The sequence below is a fragment of the Chanos chanos genome, chromosome 8 (genome assembly GCF_902362185.1).
Source record: "Chanos chanos chromosome 8, fChaCha1.1, whole genome shotgun sequence".
Taxonomy (NCBI): Eukaryota; Metazoa; Chordata; class Actinopteri; order Gonorynchiformes; family Chanidae; genus Chanos; species Chanos chanos.
In genome coordinates this window covers 36889658-36905393 of record NC_044502.1, presented here as the reverse complement: position 1 = coordinate 36905393, position 15736 = coordinate 36889658, and the positions used below count along the sequence as shown (strand labels likewise).

Here is a 15736-nt window from a genome sequence, read left to right as displayed (position 1 = left end):
GTGTCAGCAAATGAAGTTATCAAAGCCAGCAAAATAAAGACTGTTATGTCTGTCATATTTCGGGAGTACTTCAGTGGAGCTGCCCATACACAAGGTCTTCATACTTGCCAGAATAGTGATAGTGTTCCTCTGTGTATTTGACAAATGACAAGTCTCCTCGGATTCTCAACAGATACGCGTTGCACCCTGTACCTGACCAATATGATGTTTGAGAGACTCGTTTGACTTATACGAAGACCTTTTGTAGAGGATTCAAACAGAAAAAAGATCAGAGAACCTAAAATGAAATGGATGACAACCACTGTCCATAACAAGCACAATTTCTGTGTGTTTATCCCACCAAAAATTGTGTCCAGTGGAGAAACACAACAAAGGTTTGACTTTTAAATGAAAATGAGTGAATTTATAGTTTTAGTAACCCATCAAGAAATGCAATGACTAGCAAGTCTATGACTACTGTAAAGTATCATAACAATTTATATAGTCTGAAAGAAGGACCACACTCCACAACAAATTTCAAACCTTTTAATAATTAATAAAAATGTTTGAGACTGCTAGAAGCTGAATATCTCTGTGAATATCCTCGAAAGACAGAGAATTCCTCCATGCCCACACAGTATCTAGATGATTCCATAAGAACACCTACTCAGGGATCAATATTAGACCTTATTCTCAACCTGATCCTGTCTGTGGATCCTGATTTAAAGTTGTCCTCTTTCTCTCTCTCTCTCTCTCTGTCTCTCCCTCTCTTTGTGTGTGTGTGTGTGTGTGTGTTTGTCTGTGTTTGTGTGTTCATAAAGCATATGGAGCTGCAGACTGGTTTGGGCGTTTTGGCAAGACACTAATAGCCTGGCGGGAGAGACAACAGTAGAGAAAGAAAGAGAGAGAGAGAGAGAGAGAGAGGGGGGGGGGGGGCTTTCAGGCAGAAGTCCAGAGCTTTAGGATAATGCTGCGCAAGACAGACAGACTGATGACCATCTTAACCCTACGTAGGATGACAGGGGTGAACGTCTCCTGCACAAGTGCCAGGATCCGGTCTGTGAAAAGCAAAAGTTGCTGAGAAATATTTAATCATTTTACCACGGTAAAAATGTGTTCTGAGCCTTTGGTATAGTTGTGTTGTGAGTAAGACTGTATAACCCATTCTATGGAGAGATGGGAAATGATTGCTGACCTGTTGTATATTGTCTGACAGTGAAAAGTGATGTAAAACTGCTAGTCTTTGCCTTTCTTAAGAACAGGTAACATATGGGGGACCTAACAGGGTGCCCTTTACAGGTAGCTGATTACACAAAGCACAATAAACACTGTATTTATAGACCACAATATATTAAGTTCAGAAGTGTATTCAAAGGGCACTAATGAATCCTAAGGGCATATCCTGATCCTTGAGTTCAAAGGAGGGTCTATTGCGTAGTTAGAGGTTCAAAGTGAGGATATCCACAATTCCTCCTCAGGCTATGCTTTCCCTCCATCCTCTTTACCACGGAAAGCCTCAAGTCTTTCTTTCATTACCACGATATCCCCTTCTCTTTAACGTAGCCCTATTCTTTCAGTCACAGCGAGGGCCTTGTACATCAGCCGTGACCTACTTATTTACCCCAGCACAAGTGCAATTAGCACAGAGTCAGCATTGGTGTGCTTCTCCAATCTGCCAATGGTAATTAAACATGCTCGGCGCTTTAGACTGCACACGCACGGCACCGCTTCACCACCCCGAATACCTAATGGCACGTTAGCATCTGAAACCCAAGCGTTGTGGTTCACACTTGATAAAGAAGTGGGTAACCATCTCATGAATCTGAAATACATCGAAGGATAATGTAATTGATCCATGACTCCAAAATTTCAGCATATTTATCCCAAGAAGCGATATGGTAGTGTCCACACAGTAAATGTGCCTGGAATGTATGCAGGCTTAAATCGTTACAGCTCATCGTCACAGTTTGAGTGACAGATCAATATCTGAACCGATTATTCCTATTATTAAAGACCAAAGTGTAGGTTGTGACCTAAGCAAGGTACATCTTCTTATAGCTGTTGTTGTTGTTTTGTTTCGTTTTGTTTGTATTTGTTTCTTTCTTACTCTCTCTCAGTCAAACATCCCCAACACACAAGTCCTTCTGAAAGATTCCAAAAACAAAGTTCCACCTTAAAACTGTTTACAACTGCAATCTGCAGAGACCCTAAGCCATAAGACTTGGTTCATCATGCATAAGTCATCTGGTCTGGGATCAGCTCTATACTGTTACAGTAATAAAGATTCAGTGAGAGGTTGGAGGGGCTGATTCGGTATAAGTTACTACAGACCAGGTCTATGAAGATTTCTAGCCTGAGTTTGAATGCTTTCTGTACTGGTAGTCAGCTTTACCAGCTGGACAGACCTCCCTGATCTGTTCCCAGTCCAGCAGGGGGGCAGTAGTCAAGAGCAGGCATGCCTGTGCAGCCATCAGGCTGTCAATCCCCAGTGATGTACTGCTTGACTGTTGAGCCACTCCTATCACCTAACTGTCACTGTAGGGCAAGGAGTCTGGACCCTCTAGGCAGGTCATCTCTTCTTGCACTTAAACATTTCACCGACATTAAACCTATGTCTAAATACAGACTCCTAATATGATACTCTATCTCTCTCTCTCTCTCTCACACACACACACACACACACACACTTAAACCTTGGGGAACAGGCAGATAGCTGTTGCACAGTTTGAATAGTTAATACTTAAATGGATGTCTGATTTGCCCACAGATATTTGCAACAGTAATTACAAAAAAAAAGTACAAAAAAAGTCAAAACCAAGTTACTCTCAAGGGTTATACCCCCCCCCCCATTTTCTACCTAATCATATTGTTAATATAGCCTAAAAAAAAAAATTAAAATGCTCCACATTGCGATGCAGCACTGACTAAGAAATCTATTAGCCCTTTTAGTTTTCCACTGGATAATATTCATATGCTTTTCAAACTCATGCTCACTCTGTGGGAGTGTAGCAAGCTCCCATAAGACTGAATGTAGCCTTCAGCTGCTATGGTATCTGATGTTTAGCTGTCAGGTTTGTTTCTGTGTATTCATACAAGGTCTACCCGAGGGAGGGAAAGAACAACAAAAAAACACAGCACATTTTAGCCTTGTTTGATCAGTCAGCTTCCTCTTGTGGACAGAATTCAACACTGCAACACTGGGCCAATGCTATGACAAGCCCAGGGACAGAAACCTGTTGTGAAACACCACAGTCAATCAACTGACCAATGAGGGCCAAGGTTTAGTGTCTGCAGTCAGCTAGTGTTACATGAGTTAAACGTAAGTTACAATACTCCAAAGAGAGCAAACAGGTGTCCTGTTCAGTGTCACCATAAACTGATAAGAAGTAAAACATATCTGATAGTCACGATAACAGAATGAAAAACTTGTTTTTAATTTAAAAAATGTTTTAATTTCCCTCTCATTGCCTTTCCTTTAAACAGTTCTATGATGCTAAAATTGAGAAACGTACTATGATGTCAGAACATTGACTGAAAAAATGTGTTTCCTTCTTCCTAAACCATGACAAAGACAGAAACAACACCAGACTGCGCCTTGCATAAAAATAGACCAACATAACCTAGCAACACATAAATATAACAATTACTGTGATGAACATTAGAACTTGCTCATATGACAGTAAGTCATACAGAATAGAGCCACATTAAACAATATGTGTGGTGAAATATTGATGGAGTGCTAAGTGATCTGTCATAGGTATCACATACATGGGTTTTCTCCTTTCACATGAGCTGAATCGAAATAAATCTATGTCAGATAGTGACGCTTCGTACAAAAGTTTAACATGAAAAACAACTTTCTTGAAAAGAAATTACTATGCAATTACTTTGGTTACTTGTCCAATGAGGCGGGGCACTATTAAGTGCATTTTGATGCATTTTAATGTGTACAATATCCACAAAATCTGTATCTAAACTACTCAAATCATATTATCAGCAGCTGTCATATGTCACTATTTCAGAGGCTCGTTAGATGAAAGTGATGGAGTTCGTGATGAGGAGAACACTATCTCTCACATGCTAGATCACTGCCTGGCACGTGGAACATTAGAATTTAATGAGGTTCTATATTTAGTGCGCTGCGGCTCCTAATAGACTTGATGCATATTTATGCTTTATTTTCGACGAAGTCAAGAGAGACCTGTTAAATCGATGTTAGACAATAAGACTAAAGATTAAAAGTAGGTTGCTGAACAAGCAAAGTTTTTTAAATGCACATCTACGAAGCAGAGCTATAACCACTAACTTGTCTCGTTAAGATGCCAGGGATACAACACTATGTGTATAATAAACTATACACTATAACTATATTATAACTTTATTAATCCCATCATGACCAATGCGTGCGGCGGGGTATAACACGCATTCTGGGTAGCATGTTCTGCCTATTCTTTTTACCCAGCAGAAGAAAATGATTTTGTAAATGTTGTTTAATTTTTTGAAGGCAAAATATAAACTTGCACCCGCTGATGCTCGAAAATTCGTCTACTAAATATCATACAGTTGTCTGATTTCTGAGCAATGGATGATGATCCGTTGATGAAACACGATACATACATCTGTAGTAATACTTGAAACAATATATACTATTCAAACACGCCTCTTACCCATGTTGGCCGTTTTAAATGTTCGATCAAGACAGATGATCAAGTGCTATGTTATGTTGTCTTCTTCAGGCGGCAGAGACTCGTTTAACCGCCGAAACAATCTTCAGTACCAGAGACAGCTCCAAATTGGTTTGACGGGAGTTTATCGAAACCTCATGCTGTTTTCTAGGGCATTAAAACTACGTCAGACAGGACATTCCAGTTGGTTTCTTTCTGACATCCAAATCGCTAAGATCTGTTATTCGAAAAAAAAATCCTTTCTTAAACCAACCAGTCCTTAAATCCTCTGATTCCAGTTTAGGATGATACGACGTGAAGACAACATTCTTCTCTAAATGCGAGGTTTTAATGACGGCGAATAGTTCGAATCGATTAGGGAAAAATAAACTAGTGACTGGTAGAAAAGGGAGATGAGATGAAGTGAGCGAGATCACGCGTAATTATGTCTTAACCGCCACCGCATCACTCGTCCTGTTCTCATTACTAATAAATGTAGGCGCGCATCTCCCGCTACAAAGGCTTTGACTGTCATTATGAATGCATAGCCATACCTAGCTGTGTTCAAAAACCGACCTGTATTTCCTAGACGCTGGTCTTGTGACAAAACGCTTTGTAGAATTGTTTTCTATGCATATCGCTAAAAGAATACTTCAAGGGAGAGACAGATAAAAATACGCAAAAGTAAATATAAATAGGAAATGGAGGTAGGGTTGTCCTTTCTTTATAGTCTTTTTTGTCGAAGGATTCTTTTGAGAGATGTGCGTTTCTTCTAATTTCTTCCTATCTTCTAATTTTCCGATACAAAATAGCGTAATATAAACTTAATTTACACTACAATATAATGGCAGCACATACTGCTGAAGACAACCTAATTAATACGCTGTTCGACAGTCCGCAAAAGAGAGGCACACAGATGGCGAAGATGACGTTAAAGATAGCACTGTCTGTCACGTTCGTTAATGAGGCACCAGTGTTTGGTAAAGTTTTGTTCCAATTGACTTTTAATGGAGTATTTTTCCTCCGTTCGGTAACATTTAGAACGACACCGTGAATACAGTATGATAAAGTACAAATCATAATGCGCATTCTGCAACCTTAGTGATCAGTATAGACGTACAGTATGACGTCTAAGATACATCCTTGGTCTAGCTCTAGCTGCACCTCTGAAAACATTATACGTGTTTCCATCGTCCAACACTCGTAGAATAGTTTTCTGTTGGACAGGTCTCTCAGATCAAACATCCCAGGGAATCAGCTCTAGCAAGTCTAACAGAAATCTAAACTGCATTAGGGTGTTGCATCATATCTAAACTTGAAGGTAGTCTGTCAATGGTGCCATTTCATTCAATCTAAAGTGCTCATTCGAAAGCTTGAATGTCAGTGAAAGAGGCAGTGGTGAAATCTGTTCTTCTTTTTCCATCAGCATTTTCTTTCCTCTCCCAAACAGTGACAGCTGTGGCGAAAGAGATCTTGTTCACTGAAACGGCATCAATATTTACAAGTCTCGGTGTCTGGTGTAGCTAGCAGAGCTGTCGTACATTGCACATTGGAATACGATAGCAAAGCTGAGTTTGTACGAGCTGCATGAGGCAACGTCTGAACAGAGGCTCAAGTGAGCGCTGAGAGATTGTGCTCCCCGTGGACAACCATCAAGTTTCTTAACGCGAGACAAAAAAAAAAAAGCGTCTCGTGTTTTGAAGCAAAGGTATTAAAGAAGCTCTCATTTTTGACCTATATTCCACCAGAAGAACGTGATCGTTATGGTGGCTCAGGTCCAGAAAGACAGTCCATAATCGCTATATCTTTCTTGATCAAGGAGACAGAAGACACTAGGGTCCCGTCTGGGGACGAGGTGCGGAGTTGACCTCTTAATGACGTCAGCTCCTGGGAACTGAAAGAGAATCTGGTCACCCAGCACTCTCTAGGAACCCAATCCATGACCCTCTGGCCCCAATGCCCCTGACCACTGAAATCAGGAACAGGTTCAATGTGGAACTCCAAACACAGGAATCTTACAGAATCCCAAACACTGTAATGTCATAGAGACCCTTGCCATAGCGAGTGATTGGTTGGCACAAAACACTAACTGGACATGTTCCTCAAGATTAAAGGACGGTTGCAAAAACTAGAGGCAGTTCTTGATAAGTGGCTCATGTAAAGCTTCAAGTGACTGCAGGATGAGGGACACACAGTTGGGCCCCAGTTGTGAGAGGACATACTAGTCACTGGCTTAGACACAATCCAAAAATGTCTCTTCATAAACAGGTCCAAATAATGTTTCTAATCCACAGTAATACACAAATGCATGGCAGGGAACAAAACCCAAAGATCATATTGAGACCACTCAAGGCAGGACATGTATTTGCCTTATGCCTCATCTGACATGAGTCTGACATGGCAAGCCAGGATTCGAGACAGGTTCCAGTGTGTGACAGGCAGCACTCCAGGTGAACTTGCTGGTGACTTTCATTACAGCAACCCCATCTGTGCTGAGTGGAACCTGAGCCTGTTCCTATTATCTCTGCAGGACAAAGAGACTCCCTGCTTGCCAGTGGGATACAAGGTGAGCCCACCTAACCTGTCAACACACAGAGCTTCTTCAGATAAACCTCCACAAGTAACCCTCTGAAAATGGGATTTTCTATGTCAGTGTAAACACAGAGCATTTGAACTTAACTTAAACTTTCCAGTGGGGCAGAGACAAAAACGCAATGCTGTTGACCAGTATAGCCACAGCTTTTTTGGGCGGCTATTATGATCCAAAACTATCCAAATGCTTTTATTGATTCTTGACAGGTCACATTGTCTTCTTAGTAAAAATGAGCCACTGAGTGTGGTTGAAGTGACTGCATTTAGAAAGATCTTGACAGGGTTTCAATTCAGATGGCTGCTCAATCAGTCTTTTGGATATGACACTAAGATATCGAAAGCATTAAGCATCAAGATATTCAAGCAAGAACAGGTGCATCTGAACATTCAGCTGAGGGATCAGATGGAATAATCAGATTTATATGTTTTTATGTTTCAAAGTTCTATGTTTTAAGAAGTGATTTCATGAAATTTTGGACAGGTCTCCTCTTCTGAAATCTTGATGCTGCAATATGTACTTCATTTTACTCATTTCCTACTGGGTTACTTTCTCAGTATATTGCATCATTTCTCAAACCCATAATCCACAAAGTATTACAGAAGAAAAATGTAATGCTAACCACTTTGTCCTCCTGTTGCAATGCAAATCCAGAGAAAAAACAGAAGGCAGGAAAGAGATCAAGAGGTTAGATAAGAAACTAAGTGCTCACACGCTGATGTACAGTTCTCATCAGCCCATGCCTCTGAAGGCATTATGTCATAAAGAGCTAGCATCGCCCTCTTGTGGTTATAAAAAGAACATCATGTATTGTCTTCATGGTTAACTATCTGAAATCTGTATTCAGCTGGTGGCTAGGAAATGTTATGCTTACACAGTGTTTTTTAAATAAATCTTTAAATAATTTACAAGAATATTCATCTGGGAAAAAATACTGAGTATCAGATCATTATAAGAGGAGGTTACAATGGGTACAGTCACATTTAGGCGATTGTTGTTATCCTCTCACAAACTCTACAGAGAAATGTGCGCATATATAAAAGGCTTTATGGCATATATTTGTTAAAGAGACCATGTGAGTCATTTTAGCAGTACCTTATTGGAACGTAGAGACACGCGTCCCCCACAACGGGCACAGAACTTGGTTTGGCAATAAGAACAGAGGTGGCCGCAGCCATCGGCAAACTTGGTTTTGTGGCAGATTCCACAGGTGGGAGCGTCACTCTTCTGATCCTGGGTAGACTGGGCCTCCTCTCCCATCTTCTTCACCTGGTCCTTATACGACTCAAACTGCTGGTGCAACCTCCTGAAAGCAGGGCAACACAACACGTTAGTTCATACGAATACAATCTTAGCCTGGAAAAGACATGAAGAAATGTAACTAAAATGACTTGAGAGACCGCTCTACTTAGCAGTGAAAGACATTTCCTGCATTTGGGATGTGTTTCAACTCTCATTCAATGTCGTGTCTAAAAAGGGCTCTTGCTTTGGACGGTAGTTGTTATCACGGGCATTAAGAATATCAGCACCTAAAATTTAACGTAACATTTTGGAATTACTAGAAAAAAAGACTGAGTGAACAACTATGTCGACATTTACCTGAATCTCATAAACTGAAACACTCAAGTTGATTTCAGTCAGCCCTCCTGATAATTTACATAATGGACGTATGTCACCTCAACAATTTTTTTCTTTTCTGGACAAACTTAAGTGCTCTCCAAATGTTGCCCTACATACTAAAAATGATATGTGTCGGTTTGCTTTAAAAGTTGATGAGCACTTGCCGCACTGAAATTCCACTTTCTCAAGTTCCACAGTGCTAAATGAATCATCTGTGCTTGTATTTCTATTTCAGAGTCAACCGTAAGCTAATAGCCAAAGAAATAACAAGCAGAACAGTCTAAAAAAATAACACTGTAAACAACCTCATAATATTCAATAAAAATGCCCCTTATTTCTAAAAATTCACTTGATTTGGCCAACCTGTTCAACATTCCAAATGTAGCTCCTTTGATATCACCCCTCACTTAAAGTTATCTACCACAATGGCCTCTTTCCTGTTATTATATATTTATGTATTTACAAATCAATCATTATATCAGAGTTCGTAATGATCTATACTGTTCCAGAAGTATGGACGTTAATCACCAAGAACACAAAGCGGCAACGTTTATTTTATAACCTTGACGCTTCGCACTTTCATAAGCCACACGCCAATCAGATGTATCCATAGTAACCAAAACCCAAGGCTGACTTCATAATCTGTCGATTAGAGCTGCTTTGGCCTCAGATCTCCCTGTGCAACATTCATTAGGAGGCTGAATTATTGAGCACTCCTATCCCTTTACCTCGTGCCTGGGTGTTAATGGTAATGGGCCACACCTCCATTCCCCAGAAATAGCTCTGCTCAGCCCAAACACGATCAGAGCCTTTGCCAGCCCATTGGCTTCACATACTTACTACAGATACGTGCAATCTTGATTCTAACAATCACCTGCCAGCTCGTCAATGTCAACAGATTTGGTTTTGTCCTCCGTTCGATCCTGAGGAACCTCTGAATTAGAGTAATTAGAACCAACACCATCACAGGTTTGAAGAGCCCTCTGTCATCGTTTTGGATATGCATGAATAACAATAAATATAAGCCAGAAACATATAAACATGTATCACAGAGAGTTATAGAGCCCCTAACTCTTGCTAACCCACTCTTCATTAACAATGAGATGCTATGTGAATCAATTCAATTCAGTTTTATTAGTATAGATTTTTTTTTTTTTTTTTACCATAGACATTATTGCAAAGCAGCTTTACAAGATACAGGGCTTGGGGCTGACAGTGAGCAAGCCCAAAGCAACAGCGGCAAAGGAAAAAAGTCCCTTTGATTGAAACAGGAATAAAATAGTAGAAATTTTGCTCTAGTATCACAGAACTGTCCATGCTTTATTTAACTATGCGATTTGCATCCCCTGAATCCATTTCAACCCCCCCCCCCCCCCAAAAAAAACACTGCAACTTTGAAATATCCACAATCTTTAATGTTACACCTTAGATTCAGTTCCCCTGAATATACCCATGGCCCTAATCATGTACATTTACTCCCTGAAAGACTCACCACACCTGCATGTACCCTAAAAAGACTTAAATCTTTTAATCAGTCTGTTGGAAGACCAATTTCCCAAACATCTACCCTTAAAAGACTTCCATCGCCTCTATGCACCCCCTCAGAGGTGCCGTCCTATGAGTTCTCCCCTCAGAGACTTACACCACCTACATTCATTCCTCACACACACGGATCCCTATGTCCACTCTTGGTAACTGGGGGGAATTAAGGTGTGAACGGCTGCCGGGGGCTGGAGGGTCTCCAGCAGCCCAGCAGGCCGGGCTGACGGCTCAGGTAGCAGGCCGGGCAGCTGTGAGCCGAGGTCTCCCTCCCTGACTCGGTCAGACGCAGGACACGCAGCCAACGTGTGTAATCATACGCCACTTTGTGTCTCATGAGTCATAACCAACACCGTCCTCTCATCTAACAGAGTATAGAGTGGTTTCTGAGAGCAGAGCAGTCTGAGAAACATGACGCTGCTTCCTGACACTCCTCATATGTACAGTATGACATGGAGGGCAACTGATGCTTTACAGTTCCTCCACACACGGTACCTGCAGTATTCAGGCATTTCTTAGGGATGTCTTAGATTTAAAAGAAAGTTCAGTACAGCGAACCAAATCAAGATTATATTACTCAGAGGTGTGAAAAACAGGTACATTGGTTTTTCATGATATTTCTTCTTCAAATCAGTTCTCGCAGCCTCAGAATTTAGATTCAACTTCTTATAATCTGTGGTATTTAAAGAGTATTTTTTTAAAACATTTGACAATGCTGAGGGACAGAGTTCCACCACAGTTAAAGCTGCTATACATGGTGCCGTAATATAAAAAAGCTCACTGTGTCTGGTTGACCGTAACTCAATATCTTTGGGCAAGAACTGGATCGGCGAAGGAAAACATAAACAGTTTCATTTGAAGCAGCCATTTGATACACTCGGTCTGAAACTGATATGAAGAGCAATAAAACTCCTAGACTATGATTTGGATAGGACAGGGGCGAAGGTATCCACGTTTACTTACGTCTCAGGCTCCTTTTGGGATTCATTTGGGGGCTTTGTCGGGGGCTGGAGAACATTATTAACCAGTTCGGTGATCCCGCTAAAGGGAAACCACCTGTTCAAACAAGCAGACAGTTTGACACAACAACCTCGCCAACACAACAATGCATTCCTCCGCCACACCACACATCACTCTGTCCTGTCACAAGCCAGATGGCAACATCATCATCATCATCATCATCATCATCATAACCATCACAAGTTCATGGCAGCAACATTTAAAAAGGGAGCAGAGAAAGGAGAGACACTAGCAGCTACGGTGATCCAAGGAACATCAACAAAGATCACGGAGAAGAGTGAGACGGAAATAGAGTGAAACAGAGCGAGACTGGGCGTTTGAGAGAGAAAGGGAGAGAGATAGAGAGAGCAGTAAAGGAAGGGGAGAGATAGAGAGAGCAGTAAAGGAAGGGGTAGATTCGAGAGCATAGAAGAGAAGAGTTGAGAGTGTAGAGGAAGCAGGGAAGCTACAGCCAAATGGAAATGGGGATTGCATCACGCGATCAGCCCATCGGGATGTGGTCGTATGTACACATACAGAGAAAGATCAAACACAACATCTTTTTTTTTTTTTTTTTTTTGGTAGAACTGACAAAATCAGTCCAGAAGCAGGTAAAGCAAGAACAGATGCATCCAGTCCACGTATGGATGAAGCAAGAGGCTGAAAGGAGGCTCTCTTACAAAAGCCGGTCAGAAGGCAATGACAAACTGCGGGCAGCAAATCACCAAAGAGAGAGAGAGAGAGGGGAGAGAGTGCCCATCATTCACAGAGGAAGCCACATAAAGCACAGGGCACAGACCAAACAGGAAAGTGTCAAAGCCTTCAGCACTCATTTTATGGAGCTACTTACTGTGCAGGCTGAGGTTTGGGATCTTCTCTGAGCCTAAAAAGACAATGAGCACAGCTCAGTGTTGGACAAAACAACCAAATGACAAAAGAAACAAGAACACAAACGAACATAAACAATGATAACAAACATTAACATAACATTAAAACTATGTAGACAAAAACGGAACGTATATCATGTAGAATACAAAAATATATGAAGAAATACACTGTTGATCACCATGGAAATTATCCAAACAGATGGGCAATCAAACTGTGTATGAGACATAGATGTTGAGGATGAAATAATAAAAAAAAAAACAACGTGCATAAATAATCATTAAAAAAAAAGAAAGAAAGAGAAAAATGATGATGGGATTCTATAGCTTTGCTCTCCTGTGATGAGTTATAGTTTGTAACTTGGTATATAACACATCATCTTCAAAATCCCTTCATGTAGGCTCTTGCAAAATTGGCGAATCCACTGAACTTCTGGAGAGCTTTTAACAACACAGCAGTATTTCCCATTGGCTGGCATCACGTTGGATTTAAAGCGACCAGAATCACATCCATTAAAAGATTAGTCAAATACTCCTAAAGAGCCTTGAACAGCAGTCCAACACACTCTAACTCTGTTCTTAAGATTCATTAGCACTGTGAGACATTAAAACCTGTATTTTCAATAAAACCACTTAATTACGAAGGAGCCTTGCCAAAAAAACATGCTGGTTCTTTTACATTTATTAAATGAACCGACATACATGGGCAATGTCAAGGCAGTGCCAAATGAAGATAATGTATCTTTTCTCTGATAGGCAAAAACCCACCCGTAAGCTGATGATACATCAACATCTCTTCATTTTTTCATATTAATACCTAAGTTTACTGCGTTCACCTCTCCCATTTACCCTCCATCCAGACTATTACGACAACAATCTTTAATTGTTTGTGAAATGAAAGAGATTTAATTATTTTTCTTGATTTCAGTAAAAGCGGCTAAGTTTCCCCTGGAACAGATAACCACAACAAAACACAAGAGCAGCTGAGTATCCCTGGAATAGATAACCACAAACAAAATCTCCTTCATATTAAAACAAGCTGCTGATTCAGCTGACTATCTAGCTATTTTAAACAGATCATATGTAGTTGAGCTGAACTCTTTATTTATTTAACCTTTATGTAACCGGGTTAACCTCACCGAAATTTAAAACTCCACTCAGAGACAGACACGACCGAGGAGGACAGCAGTTCATTAAGTTCCAGACTCAACACTGATTTCGCATCATGACAATGGTCAGACTAAAAAGTACAGTACAACAACGTATAAAATCGTGTTATCAATTAAAACATTCGTAGTCAATTGACCCAGATTCCATGGATTTCACAGTGGCTTTAGGTTCATTAGGAGCAGCTATGTTCCGTGGCTTAAGCTCACTCTGCAATCTATTCCAATCAGAAGGTGCAAAAAACATAAAGACCTTCTTCCTCAATTCAACCTGAGCTTTGGGAACCATTATAAACGCTGTGCCTTGAGACTGTAACCCATATGTGACATTTTCTGGACATAAAGACAGATGAAAGAACAGAAGAAGATTATAGGCCAAAACAGACCAGTGACTAAGCCAATGTGTTGACAGCAGGCCAACTGACTCTGGAATGCAATATACCATGATGTGTGAAGGCACTACATTTTGTATTGAACCTTAAAGCTCCATTATACAGGGAACCCAACATATGAAGACAATGCACTGACGTATCAAGCACAACAGATCACCATATTCAAGAACAGACAAAAGTGTAACTTCAAACAGTCTTCATCTAACAGCAAGAAAAAGCCAAGACTTGTTCCTGAAATAAAAACTTCAAAGAAATGTGTTCATCAGTTAATAAATTCTATTTATTTCAAAGTGGAGCTACTTCAGTTCGTTAACTTTGAATAGAAACAATGCTCTGATTCATCTCTATTCTCTTACAGTTAGAAAAAAAACCCATAAGTTTGTTTTGCCTGCATTCAGGACAAGCTTCACTTGACAAAGCTGAGCTTGCACTCTGTTATAAAATTTTTGCAGATGCTCAAGGGCCTTATTGAGGGTGGATGCACAACAATAGATAATGATGTTATCAGCATGAAAATGGAAAGCTGAATTAGGGACATTCTCTCCCAAGCAATTTAAATATACAGTTAAAAAAAGTGGGCCCAGGGTTGAATCCTGAGGAACCCCCTCACAAACTCTTGACACATTAGATATAAGACTAATAGCCTAAGCCCTATCTGCAAGGTATTTAACAAACCAACCTATGTATGTTCAGAAAAAACAGCATCACCAAGACATTGTCTCAGAATATCATGATCTAAGGCATCAAAAGCTTTAAATAAGTCGTTTTAAAAAAGTGCTACTTATTTTCTAAGGCTTTGACAATGTCATTTACAACTTTCATGACCACAGTAACAGCAGTGTGATTTTTTTTTTTTAACCCCAACTGATGTTTAGATACTATCTAATGAGTATATGAATAGTCTTTTCAGCCGCTCACTAACAAAGGACTCCAACAGTTTAGGTAGTGCAGAGGATTTGGAGATTGGTCTGTAATTGCTAAGCATTGTTGGACTCCCTCCTTTAAGCAGAGGCATAACATAAGCAGGCTTCCAGACCTTAGAGATTACATTTGTAGCCAGGGAAAGATTTAAAAAGATGATTATGAGCCTTTAAAGTGTTGTTAGCCTGCTATGCTCTTCCTAGTGTTATTCACTGGTCTAGAGGTAAAATAATAATAACATTGCTAATACATAATATCATTTCATATAAATTGATATAAAAAGTAATTTGATCTAACGCATGGCTAATGTATGACATTAGTGCTCAGTGCAAATAAGACTGAAATACAAGCTGACCAATGAAGACAGAACACATTCTTTTTATGATGTTCATACAGACTTTACAGTTGTAAAAAAAAAAAAGTTATCCACATATCCTCACCTATTCAAAAACATGTCAATCATTCATTATGTATTTGCGTACTGAAATGTTTGTGGATTAACAGCAAAATAGCAAAAATTGCTTACTGCTTAGAATTTGATTGTGGACAAAAAATCAGCCTCAGTTTGTTCAGTTTGTGTAAAAATAATCAGCTGTTTTGTGCCATGCCAAGGCTGATAGTTGGACAATTTCAGCAATCATTTTTAAAAAAGTGGTGTTCTGGTCCAATCTTGGAAGGCTGAAGTGCTAATGCTTTGGCCTCACCTCTTAATTTCCAACTTATTTTTACCTGCAAAACAGGTGTGCACACTTGTCAGCCAATCAGAGACCACAGTGATTGGTTGCCATGAAAACTAGCAGAACCACAGCAGTCCAGGATTCAAACTGAGCATTCCTTCCTTGGAGCTATGCCTACAGGGCTTTTGTTGAAAAGAGTAGAATGCGAGAGAAGGATTTATTCTGTCTAAGACAGATTTCAGTTGCAACTAAAGGGATGGTGGATATGGAAGAAAGCCTTTACACATATAGGAGCAGATGCAGCT

The 15736-nt window shown here is 40.1% G+C and overlaps 1 protein-coding gene across 2 annotated transcripts in view; it reads right to left on the bottom strand.

The window, feature by feature from the left end:
* rims2a (regulating synaptic membrane exocytosis 2a) overlaps positions 1–15736 on the bottom strand; it is a 116811-nt gene that overhangs the window by 87620 nt on the left and 13455 nt on the right. For both annotated transcript variants that reach the window (XM_030782466.1, XM_030782467.1), the window contains exons 2-3: positions 8329–8539; positions 7856–7867 (exon numbers count right to left, since the gene is read on the bottom strand). In XM_030782466.1, the coding sequence (XP_030638326.1) occupies positions 7856–7867; positions 8329–8539 (223 nt within the window). The remainder of the gene's footprint in view (positions 1–7855; positions 7868–8328; positions 8540–15736) is intronic.